Here is a 14431-nt window from a genome sequence, read left to right on the forward strand (position 1 = left end):
AGACGGAGTGTACCGGAGACCTCGCATCTGTAGTAACAGCACTAATATAAGTTCATATAAAAATGTTGCAATGTAAATAAAACTAAGTTTTATTTACATTTAGCAATTTAAAAGAATAACTTGGTAACGGCCTAATTCGAGATTTGGATTAGAACGCATTAAGGATCAACGCCAGTCGTTATACAAATTTTTATTAATTGGCGACCTCCAGCCGGTTAACAAAATTATAAATTCAATGTCAAATATAGGGATGAAAATAATATATGTGTACTATTTCCTTATATAAAAGGTTTATTTAAAGAATACAAAAATAAATTTTAAAATTTTGGAATTATTTTCTCTGTTAACCTAAAAACTTAAATTAAATATAAAATAAACTTAGTAAATTAAATAAAATAAAAAAAGATAATTATAGAAGAAGCTGGGATAGTCTATAATTTAAATTGCAGTTGTATAAATCCCGTTAATTCATAGGTAAAACAGGGAGGAAACCGAGAATTAGAATTGGTGGACACGAAACGGCAATTAGATTAAAGTATAAACAGTCTCCGTGGTTTAAACATTATCATGACTTTGGACGTGCTATTGAAAGTAATAATGTAAAAATTCTTTATACAGAAAAATATCTGTATTTACGAACTTTTAAGGAACATGTCGCGATCAAACATGCAAATAACACTATTAATTTAAACAATGAAATGGAAACAGAGGGCTCGTGATAAGATATAGAAGTAAATATCCACGTATATACGAATGTCGGTTGATAAATGATGTTCGATCGGAAAACTGGTAAAAAAAGGTTATTTGTAAGTTCGTAATAATATTATTGAAATTTGTAAATTTTGAGATTGAATATTTTTATGTTTACAGCCAGAACAGGGATGTAGAAGAACTGTTTCGTAAAATCACCCGATGCATAGCTCGCTTTGAAAAATGAAGAACATTCATTGTTCTACGTTTTCTTCATTCTTCGCCCGTGATAAAAGGCAGTCGAGAAGAAAAACAAATCAACAATCTTTAAATGAACAATTGCAATCAATTGCGGATGCTCCGCACCCACTCGTGTTGCTTATTAAAGCGACATGCCAAAAGGAATTCTAGCTTGAAAGCTCATTTGCCATTGAAATTGCACTAGTCGATCTAAGTGAAATGTTGTCGTCATTGTTTACACCATTTAAAGGATCATATCCTAAGAAAATTCGGGAATATTTTCTCTATTGTATAGTGTTCAGTTATATCTCGAAAACAAGAAGTTAGTTGGCAACCCAAAGTATTTTAAACTTCCTACTCAAAGAAAACTCTTGAGTACATAAAAAGTATAGTCTCCCGCTCGTGCAAGTGCAACGATTCTATCGGCCAAATCGATTCGCACGAATTTTCACCGAGATCGTCGGTCAATCAACTTGCAAAGATACCGTTGAAAAGTGATGGGACGAGTGAATTTTACGCAAAACCGTAAGAAAAACGACAAAAACAACCAACGGAAAGAAAGAATTTGGTCCAGGATGTCAGTAAAGATGAACACCTATGATTGAACTGGTCAGAGCGCGCAATTTAAGAAAAGACGCTTGCTGTTATATATCCGACATTGTCATGACTTGCTGTATTTCAATTAGGCGCTGACATTACAACAGCCCTGTCTGACAGAAAGCAGAAGGGACAGAAGGGAGCGAAAGTTCGAAAGTCATTTAGCGCACGGCCGACATAAAATATAACGGAAAATGGTCTACAATGATTACCTTATAAATTGTAAAATAATTGGCTGAGAAAGACTTTTGCTACCACCCTGTACATTTCTCATTGAATGATAAATAATATTCTGCTGTTGAGTTTACGAAAGCTTTTGCTCTTTTTGGACCATATTCTTCTCTAGTTGGGAATATTCGAATCACTGTCACTTTACATCGTGTTACATATGGTCTGTTAAGATAGGTACATTTTGGCATTTTTACGCTGCACATTATGTTATAAAGTAAATTTTAACTTACTACAAATTTAAAATCTCCGCCTTATTGAATGAAGCTAACCCTGAAGTATTTGCTTCGTGCTCGCTTCAATTATCTTTTCATCAACGAAATAAGTTAATCAAAATAAACAAAATACTCTGTAATTTGTTTATTACAAACCTACACAAAGCTAATTTAAATATTTTAAGCTACAACTGAATCAATTTTCGATCTTTTTACGTAGGCCATATTCAAAATAACGTCAAGTCGGTATGAGGGAAGAAATAAAGAACGGCGAAACGCTTAGAATATACATTACAATATTGGCAAAAGTATCGTTCTTATGAATTTTAAACATCCGTTGAAAAACATTTACAAACTGTTTCTTACGTGTGTTTTGGAAACGAAATACGAAGTTTCGTCGTATCAGTTTCTAAATTTAATTGTAAATATTTTACGCCATAACGACCAAAAACACAAAGTTCGAGTTCAGAAATCAAAAGATCGTAAAAAGTACTGAGACATTATGAAAATAATTACTGTATCCTATGTATCACTATGATGCTTTTTAACATTAAAACGAGTTTTGTATTGGTTTTCATTATGTTGATACAATTCTGTAATTTGAAGCGAAAGATTCAACATACAGGTAAAGAAATATTTTTAAAAATACCATTCATTGCAATCCTGAATTCTTCTTTCTCCGGGAGAATATTCTACATCTTCAAAAATACAGGGACAGTCCCCTTGGAGGACACATCTGTTATTGATCGTATCGAGAACTTTTCCTTCCGGGCAAATGCACGAATCGACGCAAGTTTGATCGCTGCACAAATACGTAGTTCCTTGACACGTTTTTGGGCATTCCTTAGCGCATTCTGCCGGTATCATCCCTTCGGGACACTCAATGGCTAAATGATAAAGAAGAGGCAGTAAGATTATTTTATTACAGTATTTAACATTTGCATATTCTTAAATCTCTTAATACTACGAAAGGTGCGTGTGAGAAAAATATTTTTAACACAATACGGCGAGATGTATCAGTACATTATCATTTTTATGTTAATAACACAACTTAATCATTTTATAGGTGAACAGGCAAAATGTATCTCTCCAGCTACCGAACAGTGTATATATAAGATAACGAAAATGAATCCAGTTGTTTGTGAGAGAAAAGCGTAACCAAATTTTTCATTTCATCTGTTCGTCGAGTTAAAAAGTAATTTCGAGCAAACATCGTCAGACGGTCAGCACGAAATTGTTGTACCGGATACGGTTGTGAATGAATATTTAAAATTAGATCCAAATAGTTGTAAAAATGAAATGTAAATAAAACATAAAGAAGACAGTAACTAGTTCGAATTTGTTTTTATAGTTAATAATAATAAAACAATATATTACAATTAGCCACACATTTTCGTATTACGTACAGTACATTAAGAGAGCTGAGGTCAGCCAAGAGAATGAAACACACTTCTTATACCACTTAGTCGGCTAACTAGTCGGGGAGGCTAGCCTCGGTTGCCGCGGGATGGTTTCTATGTGTTTATTATTGAAATGGGGAGATTGCCAATCTTGAAATTGTCTTCTCCGATGTCAGGCTCCCGACACCAGAAAGGGATGAGTTTCGCGCCCTACCACGCGTAAACAAAATCTATAGGAGGGCTATTTCTCTACTAGTGGAGCGTGTGGAGGTACCGTACGTGACGTGCTTTGTTCGAGACTAATCGTCAAGACCATTAATAAACAACAACAATATTTAATAAAAGTAATGGAGTAGAATACAAGATACTGAGAGATCATTAAATTCCTAGACTACTCTATTCGCATGAGAGAGAGTTTATATGTAATTTAAATCGTATTGCCTTAATTGTAAGGCTTGATCTTGACTTCGGATAGACGTCGAAGCATTGTTGTGGAAATTCGGGAGGAGATTGTAGATCTTGAGGAACAATCTTCTATGCGCACAAGCTACTATATTATTTCGAGGCTACTTATTATTTCCACCTTATGATCTATAAGGTCAACGACCGCTTTCTATAGCGTGTACGAAATATGGAAGACTCAACTGAGGAGACTTTGAGAGAACTCCTCTGTAAGAACTCTGTGCAACTCCCTGATCTCAGGAAATGGTTCTCTGTATTCGAACATACTTAACCAATCAAAGTGAAGGATTTTCGGTACGTCAACGGGATGTTCGGGGATATATGAAAGGAGTGAACATTCAGATGGACGCCTAAATTTGTAGATAAGGAGATAAGAGGTGTGTGAAAGGAAGTTGATTTCCCTTTTCTCCAAAACGGTGAATGTGACTTCATCTCTTGTGAATAATATTTAGTAAAATAATATATTTTCTTATAATATTTTAACCCAATAAATCTCGACTCTTACAGAGCCTTTGGATGACAGTGACTAGTTTGGCCACTGTGGAAAAGCCGTTCCACGACAAAATCTGAGGTATTTCGATTTCTCGTTTTCTGCCTGGGACTGCACCGCAGCGACATCAGTGACGTTGTAAACACGTCATCATTCCCAGTGATCTGATTGGTCAACATTTACACTTTACGTGACCAGAGAAATTTTTCCACTGCGCGCATCTCGAGTGGATCTTCCAGAAATTTTAAGAGTAAGGGACATAAAATTTTTCTGGTTTTGGCTTTCAGTTTACGTTTTCTGTTTTTTTTATAAGGCCAGGAACACGCATGCGTAAAATTCGGCGTAAAATCTAGCATAAAACAGAAAGCAAAAAAATTTTTCTCAAATTTTTGCTGAAACAAAACTGAAAAAAGAGTAGAGCGTGTCTCTCCTTTTTATGCCGTAAAATTTTTACGCCAAAATTCCTGCAATAAAGAGAAGTCTTTTCTGTGATGTCAAAGTAGACATGTGGTTTTTATTCTATCAATGGCGGCAATGAAACTCTACAATTGTGACGGTCTCGAAAAAACGAAAAATAAACGAAATAGAAGAGTTTATCGAATCCGTTCGACCACATCAGTGTCATATATAAAGACACTGTATTTAAACAACGTTTATGGATAAGTGCAAAATTTCAAACAACAGGTAGGTCTAGTAGAATCGATGAATATGCCTAGTATTTAGATCACACATTTTTTATTTGAATTCGGAAAACAAGTCTATTAATTAAAATTTTCTATATTATAGTAGAGGAAACCGAAAAAATGGAAGACACTGTACAAAGGGATAGATATATGAGAGGAAAAAATTAATAAAATTAGCACTGTTAGTGGCAGTGGTGTTTTCTGTTCGGCCAGAATTTTTACGCATGTGTATTCTGGCATAAAAGAGTAAAACAGAAACTGAACTGAAAGCTGATTTCTGATTCAGTTTTCTGCCAAACAATTTTACGCATGTGTGTTTCTGGCCTAAGTGTGACACCAGCTTAAGCGTTTTTATTTTATTTTATTATTATTATTTTTTTTTTTTTTGGTCCTCGATACGTCAGCAAACAAGATGGCAGCCACTGAGGCTGGTATAAAAGCTCTATTTTGCGTTAACAATTTTGAATTTAATTTAGATATTGATGAATACACACTGAATAAATCAAAATTTGGTTAGTATATTAATAGATTATTTTAGTATAGTAGTATATTTACCTAAGGCAACACATAGGCCTAATTTGTTTTAGTTGTTAATGAATAATCTCAGAACTTATTCGGTTATTTAAAACTACGGAAATTAAAAAATTTTCATTCCTCTTTCTTTTTTCGAGATATTAATTTCTCGTTAAGTTGTTCTCATCGAACAATTTCAAAAATAAATTTAACATAACGTGAAACTCCACGTCATTGGCCATTTTCCTCGTTTTTATTTCCCCATATTTCCGGCATTCGGCATTTTCTTCTCTCGAAAACTCCAGCGCTTCCGGCAGAATCTATCTGGACGAATGCTGAGATTTTAAATAGGCCCAATGTGTGCCTTCCTATCCTTTCGTGGCATTTACAGTTGCGTGCATCGTCTACATTCTGCTTGAGTACTATCCGAAACAAGATACATCGTCTTCCGACTTCGAAGCTCTAGGTTTGAAGAACATCCCCCTCCCCAGTGCTTCTCATCGTTGGATATATTTGTCAGGTTTCTTAAAATTCCGAAATTTGTAAAATCCCTCTCTCCGCCAAGATAGAGCACATAACCGCGGATACTACGTCTTGCTTACCTGTGTCACGTATTGTACAAACCGCGCCGTCTAACAAATGTTCGAGTGTAGTTAATTGCGTCGAGTGACTCTTTCCAACTGAATCTCGTCATTTCCTACCCCATCCTCTTATCCTAGTTTCACATACAAGACCGCGTTATTGCCATCGAGAAAAAACTCTCAAGAAGTTGAGTAGTAAGTGTCTCCTACTCGGTGTCAGAAATTTGCCACTGCAATCGCTTACGTTCGGCAATTAACAGGCTCAAAAGACCGCATAAAACTCACACTGGTTTCAATTAAGCCTTGCACTCTCAAGTATTTTAATCCCAAATATAACTGTTAAAATAGCGCGTAAAAGAACATTCAAAATTAGAGATTTCGATCTCGTCTGCATATTCAAAAGCAATAATAAGGATTCGATGCTATCAAATAATGGTAATATTTGCAAGATAACTGTTCAACTTTGAATTTTGCTGCATTTCTCCAGTTACTATTGGTAACACTTTCGACAGAAATTAAAGTCAATTTGTCCACGTCGATAAGATTAAACGAAACATTTGAGGAAATCTATTATTTCACCTCTACCCGTATCGACTCATAATTTTATAAACCTTGTTTTGTATTTTACCTCTTCTAATAACAATATAACTTTCTTTTAGCTCGTCAGAGAAATAAACAATTTCTTTTTAATTTAACTTTTCAAATTTTTTTAATGACGATCTCCAAGCTTCCTCTTATTTTTTTGAACGATAAGGTACACTTTTTTTCTGGTTTAAGTTTCTGGGAACAACCGTTCTCCAAACCATGTACAGAAAAGAAATGCCATTTACTTCCTCGGAATAATTAACAGAATTCGTCTTACCTCAAAATAAAAAGAATGTATCTGATACAAATTCCCTTACAATTTTGGAGTGGGCTAAAATTAAACAACGACCTTTTCCGGTAGGAATGTGGCGACAGTCAATGAAACTGACGTGGTTCCGAGTCTTCGTTTTACCAATTTTTCACCAAAATAAATATCTTAAAATTCTTGTTTATATTGTTTCATTTGAATCAAATAACTACTTGTCTGTGCAAAAATTGTCGGTGATAGGAAATTTTACGGATTTTTTTTCTATACTTTAATTGAAGCTTTTCCGTTCAAATATAATTTTTCTCTGGTCTCTTCGTAACTGAAACCTTTTTCTTTTCCTTTCCTTTGATAGCGGCAACTTTCCGTAAGCATTTTCGAAATATTTGCACCAACGACGGACAAATGGAAATCTTCCACATCTGTAACGAACTTTACTCCTTTTCTTTCCGGAAATTCAAATTTTCTTGAATAAATTCGCTTATCAACGTTTGAGAAACTTGGCAAATGAATCGGTTACTTCCTAAAATTCTTACAATCGTCGGTTAACGCATTGCTATAGTTGCATTTTTGACAGTTCACACCATAGCCTTGGCTCCGCCGTCCAACGTTTCGCCTGGCTTACGCAAAAAACTTTTACTTTTCGTCCTTTTCCCTAAAAAGAACACCGGAAGTATACTGACATGGTTACACTTTTAATTTAGGCTCTCGGTTTTTAGTTCTGTCGAATTAAAATCTGTTTTATATTAATTAAAATACACGTTATTTCCTTTTTCGATTATTAAATATCTTTTAAGTCAGAAGACGGTATGAAATCAATATATCCGCGTTACATTTTCTATCAATAAACAGCTACCGTGTAAACTATGTGAAAAAGTAGCATTCGTTGTGTGCCTCGACCAATACCATACATCGAACTTTTACTTTATACGAAAGCTTTTTTCTTTGAAGAAAGTAAGCAAGTCCTCACTTCTCCCGTTTCCTTATAATGTGGTCGAGGAAAAATGCAATTACATTTATAATTACTTACAATTATTAGCGTTATTGAATTTTCCTTATAAACAGTAAAATTGATTGCACGAGGTAAAAATAAACGCTAGTGGTAGCAAACAACATCCAAGTAGAATAATATTAGGTGAATTATATTATTTGTTTATATCGTTTAGCCTATGATAAATTTGGTTTCCTTACACGTCGTTTAGCATAACGTTCCATAAACATATCGACGACTTTAGGTAAAGAACGATGAATACATCCAGGAATAGCAATTTCTGTGTTTTACAGATTTTGATCGTCCATTCTTTCTGAGTCCAAATACTACTGTTCGCTTCTCTAATACGTAGTAATCATCATTATTCCCGATTTCCGAGAGGAAAAAATAATTCGTATCGCTTATCATCAGTTTATTCCGTGCGAAATAATTATAAGAACATATTTAAGTAGTAGTTTGTGGGTTTCGTCCGCATATCCTTCTGCTCCCGACTACCACAGATCAATTTTATCTAATTTACAAAATATCTTTTAAATTTTTTATTTTGCTCGGTCCTGTCTAACATTACTTAGGTTTAAACGACATAAATATTTAAATACAGTCATTGTCATAAAACTTAGCGCACCGAGGAGCTGTCGTATCGCTGCGAAACGTGGCACAAAGATTAGCTGTTAAGCAGAAATAGAAACGATTATGTTTATAGCGTAATGGTTCGTGGCGTTTAAGGGTGTCCCACCCGGCCTATAAAAAAGCACACAAAGGCGTCCAATCTATAGTTCATCTGTTGCACAGGGACCCTGTCTCGCCATAGATGCCTTTACGTCGCAATCGAAGAGAATAAGAACATCTAACCGAATTTAAGAGATGAAGGATCATTTGGTCGAGAGAAGCCAGATAGTTATCTCGCCGAATCGGCCGCCACCTAGACCGTCCTTACAACATAGGAGGAAGTATTGAAACCGGTGTTCGAGAAAGAACTCGCACACATAGTGTGGAACGTCCTCGGCAAACCACTAGCCGAGAGGAACTCCAGGTCTGACATACGGCATACGACTTACTGTATCGTTATCTGGCATCCGGACACAGCTGGAGCTATCGTCACGGGTCCCTGTGTCTGTCCGTACCATTTCCGGGAGCCCGGGTGAAGAAGATTCGGTATCGCATCGGTCATTACGTGTGACGTCATTGACACCACTACGCCTTCGAATTCAGTGATGTCACTACCGGCGGGTTCGGGCCGCAACGGAATAAAATCGGGTCGTCTACGGCGATGAATCCAGATTCGGTTTAGGCACCGACCACAGCCTAAACAGAATTTCGTGTTCGTCTCTGGAGGTCCCGTCGTGAACGCCTCGATCCTGCTTATGCTTTAAAGCGGCACACTTCCCTCACGGCCTGTATGATGGTCCGAGGTGCCATCACGTACGGCAGCCGGGCATCACTGGTAATCATCCGACAGACTAGGACGACACGGCGTTGTTACTGGCATCCTGCAGCCGTACCTGTTGTCGCTTCGGGCATGGCTTTCGATAAATTCGCTGAGGGACAATGCTTCCGCTAAATTGGGAAAGTATTGTCCCATTGAAAAATGCCGCCGCGACACGTAGCAAGAGGGTCGCGGGACTGCCTCCACCACATCGTCACACTTTCCCGGTCCCCCGATTTGTCATTATCGAACGTGTCCGGAATCTTGCGGCAGCAAGTTGAACAGCCTGGGAGTTTGGCCGAATTACAGAACCGCTGGCAGTAACTGTGGAACGAGATGCCATAAGACCTATACGTCACTCGTATGCCTCTGTGCCCACCCGTATCGCGTGGTGTATTCGCGCTAAAGGTAGCCCAACTGGGTAATAGAACCTCCTTCCATTTGTAGTTTTTCCTTCAATAAATGGTCCTTTCGTTTTCATTTTGTAATCACTTACTTATGTTATCTTTACACTCAGACGTGTATAGTTTAGTTCGATTCCTACAAATAATTAGTAGACTATTTTTTATGGAAAATGGTGAATATTATAACTATTATATATTAATATATAATATAAATATTATGTTTTTAAAAATAATTAGCTATGTTAATTTGAGAGAAAGTTTGGTAAGAAAAATGCTCCCAGTGGTATTATAAATAATTTACGCATGATTCCAGCTAAAGGACTATCGTCGGTACTTCGTATGTAAATCTTCCCTTTTAATGAAAAGAGTAAAGGATATCAAACAAGACTTTCTCTTTCTGTATATCTTAAGTAAAGCTTATGGCGTTTGGAAGAGACCGCAGAAAAATTTCTTTAAGGCCAGGACATAAGGATCAAGTTTATTGGAGTTTAGCGGATGGGAATAGTTTTACATAGTCAAAAAAAGGAACCGTTTTCTCTTCCAAAATGTCGATATTAGTGACTAAAAAACCATTGTTTAATACATTTCAATTAATGTATTTTTCAGTCTTTTTAATCAACTATATGTGTTTGACATTTCTTAAAAACTCGTCTCAATTGCTTTCCTTCCTTGTGCGATTTGCAAAGAAATGGAAATGATAGCTAAGGGTTATTTATGTTTGTAAGAACCGATGAAGCCTTACATAATGATGATTTCAATCATTTTTAATGAGTAGAGATGTGATTTGTAGAATGCTTTCGTACATTTCTTCACATTCCCATTGTTACATAGTGACTAACATAATACGTGGGTCATCGAATAATTACTGTTTGATTGCTTTTGTTTGCGTTTGTGAATATACAATTATAATTATTTCGCCATCCATGTTTTAATAAAGTTGCTATTCCGATTAAAAGTCATATTTTCTTTTTATTTCTTATTTATGATGGTAATCCATCTGAAATAATCCGCCGTAATTGTGTGCGATCCTTGGACTTCCTTTTATGCTTCTGAAGACAGTAGATATTTTACGTTCGATATGACGGACAAAGATAGAGACAAACGATAGCGGTTGCTACACTTTAAGACGAAAGTTAATATCGGTCCATCCAAAATAAAGGGCAATTCGCATTCTTTCAGATTTAACTAGTTGCTTCTGGAATATCTTTTCAAATTTATTCACGTATTTTTCGCTTTTTTTGTTGGCCCACTTTCCCAGGCATCGACGAAGCATTCGAGTTAAAGTTATTTAATAATTACCCTGGATCCTTTTCAAAAGCTTTGTTTCAAAGAGCACTACCATAATTTAATATTCTGTTAAAAGGTTTTGAATTTAAAATTACTCTTGTATTTGGAAATTTCAAATTTTGGAATTTGATTGAAACAGTTGTTTGAGAAAGAAGGAAATTCTCGGTCGTTTTCGTTTACTTTTAATTTTTAAGAAATTATTTTTTCTAATGTTTTCGGTCATTAAGAAGGAAGAAGACCAGACGGAGACAAGATCATTGTCAGGATTATTTATTTCTTACAAAACAAAAACGTTAAATATAAAGAATTTTATATTTAACGTTTTTGTTAAAAATGTTTCGTGGAATTGCATGTTTAATAGTGTTGTAAACGTTTATTTCTACTGATTATCAATGTGAACTGTATCCATCCAACATTTATGGAAGGATGAATCTTTATATATTGTACATTACACACTACTATCTACCGATAACAAAACATTATCCAATTTTAACACTTTTACAGTTCTCGAGCAAAGCTGGTTGCTTACACCTGTATCATATAGTCATATTCATTCAATCACAAAAATATTTACATACTTATTAAAGTGTCTCGAATAACAGATCCAGTAAAAAGGGTGTAGACAAAAACATGGAAGTAGCTGTATCTTATTGTTACTACTTATCAACCAAGTACAATTGCATGAAAATGAGGATAGTTTATAGTGGGGAATGGGCCATGCACCACTACTCCGTGCAGTCGGAGTGCGTGGCAAGGAGTAGAATCTTATCTTTATGAAGACAAATCCATTTCAATCGACCACAAAAGAAACACGAACGTCTTCCAGCGTGTTACAAAACAGGAAGAAAATGTTGGCTACGTATTTAGATCTACTCAGTAAATTATTTCTTTTTACTTAGTTTAATTCAAATTAACTATTGAAAATATACTCTAAGTAATCTTTCGCGGCATTACTACAATTGAATTTATTGATGAATTATACAAATGCATTTATAAGAATAAAATATACGAATACAAGACTTACTGCAATTTGTAATCGATCTCCAATCTCCAGATACTTGTCCTCCAAGACGTACGCATTCTCTTAGATATTCAGCCAGAGTACTGCATATACACTTTTCGTGCTCCATACTGCATGCGCAGAATTCTAATCGGCAGGCTCTTTCAAACAGTTCGGCGGATACGAACTGTACAGTAATTAAATTTCATTTAATTCAATTGTGAACGAAAATATAAACAAGCTGTATGAATTAAATAATAATTAAGTAATAAATTGTTACAATTTTTACTTAAATTGAGAAATTATGTAGTGAAATATTTCAGACAAGATGAATAGAACGCGTCATATTTTACAAGGATAACAATCTTTTTACTAATAGAAATGTACAGTACTGTTACCATTTAAAAATGTTACTTTTGTAGCACTTGATATAGGTTTCCTCGGGTTACAAGATTAGCACGATTATTTTTTTAAAAGAAATTTTAAAATATAATTTATGACTTTAAATTTAAATAAACATTACAGAATGTGTTATTATATATCGTTATATTAAAGCGTAATGTTTGCAATATTCTGTTTTCCTACGTACCGCCTAACAATGAAATCGGAAGAATCTAACTCTAGAATTTGTAAACTTTATAACGTACAGAAAATATACGGGCGAAAACTACTCTTAGTGTTTCTGTTGAAAACAGCGAATGAATTTCTCACACTCCATAAAGTACATTACTTGAGATAAAAATGGCAAATAATATTCAACGCATTGACTGGCATTAATTAGTGCGCTCCATTTTCGGAAACCACGATAATAAGAAGGTGAAGCGCAAGCTGTTGGCTTAAAACTCTAAGTCAAAGTGAACCATTTGCCATCCGCCTATATTAGTTTTGCGTAAAACAAGTTTACTCTCTGAATACGGGACAGCTTTAGAAGAAGGCTACTACGTGCCACGCTTTGAAAAAGTCTCGCTTTTACATATTTTACAGCCTGTAAGATAATTCTCACCAAACTGCATAACATTCTTCCTCCAGTTTACTGTTATCACAAAACAACAAAATTTCTTTTATAATAGCAAAATTGAAGTTGTTAACCAGATGGCAGAGACGATTAGTGAACCAGTCTATCGCTGTCAGCCTACCTAAACATTCGAAAGTTTCTCAACCGAATTCGATTCTGGCTCCTCACAGCCGCCCGAATTTGTCGTAGGTGATAAGTCACAGATAGGTCGACCCCCGTCTCTCATCCTCGGCCTAATCCACCACGATTATGAATAAAAGTTTCTCTTAGTCTCAACTAAGCAGAGTTAAAACATGAAAAAAACAGATTTTGTACATATTATATCAATAATTTTTTCGTTCTGCCTTATAAACGTTAAATTGTGTATTTTTAATCATCTAAATTCTCAGTCAAATCATATTCAAAATATAAGAGAGATCTCAATTTTACAATTGCCTAAGATTGTTGGTTTATGGAAACAGTAAAATGCGGGAGAACTTATTTCGGGAGAAAAGAATATAGAAATATAGTAAAGTCCTTACAAATCACAGAATAATATTGACATAATTATGCGATGTACTGTATGTATGACTATATACAAAGATACATATTGAGATTTGACAATATCAAATGTAAATGTTGTTTACCTCCTTGCAAATAGAAAACATTGGGTGCGTAAAAACATTTTTGCACGTGTCTCGAGATTTCTGAAAAAGTGCTCGTTCTTCATCCGTCGTGTACTTGCATACGTGTTGCCCAACTTGAAGCGAGTTACATTTCTCTGAAATGATGAAATGTGATGAAAATCAATCACAGTAAGTAATCGAATGCGATAATTTCAAAATACTTTTTTACAATTATTTCTATTTTTATTAAAGATGCTGACTCGAACACTTTGTATAACGATATATATACAAAAATTTCATAAATATTTTAACTCACAAGCAGAAATAAATAATTATACGTGTCAAAAATCCCGTTGATGTTTTTACAGGGTCTTTATTGATGGAATTGCCTAAAATTTTCTTTCATATTGTAACTCTCCGTTAACCCTTTCCCTCTCCCCCACGGGGAGATTTCGAAAAATCCTTTCTTAGTTTACATTCTCGTGACGTACTTTAACTGTGTATCAAATTTCAACATTCAACTCCCAATTGTTTGGGCTCTGCGCTTTTTATTATTACTATTATCAACCATCTCGATTATTTTATAAGATATGGTGATAAAATTCAAATATTAATAATTTGCCGTATTCGTGGCCAAAAAAAATTTTAATAATTTTATCCGTAATATTTTCAAAAAACTCTTAAGTATCAATAATTCTGAATTTAAGCGGTTGTTTCCTAAACAGACACGTTAATAAAATCCCTTTTACGATAG

The 14431-nt window shown here is 35.0% G+C and overlaps 1 protein-coding gene across 1 annotated transcript in view; it reads right to left on the reverse strand.

The window, feature by feature from the left end:
* The window catches only part of LOC136987494 (mucin-6-like), a 294367-nt gene that overhangs the window by 244752 nt on the left and 35184 nt on the right, over positions 1-14431 (reverse strand). The window contains exons 11-13 of the mRNA XM_067285227.1: positions 13699-13832; positions 12082-12244; positions 2620-2857 (exon numbers count right to left, since the gene is read on the reverse strand). Of these exons, the coding sequence (XP_067141328.1) occupies positions 2620-2857; positions 12082-12244; positions 13699-13832 (535 nt within the window). The remainder of the gene's footprint in view (positions 1-2619; positions 2858-12081; positions 12245-13698; positions 13833-14431) is intronic.

Source organism: Centruroides vittatus, unplaced genomic scaffold (genome assembly GCF_030686945.1).
Source record: "Centruroides vittatus isolate TY-2023 unplaced genomic scaffold, ASM3068694v2 scaffold_2342, whole genome shotgun sequence".
NCBI classification, from domain to species: Eukaryota; Metazoa; Arthropoda; class Arachnida; order Scorpiones; family Buthidae; genus Centruroides; species Centruroides vittatus.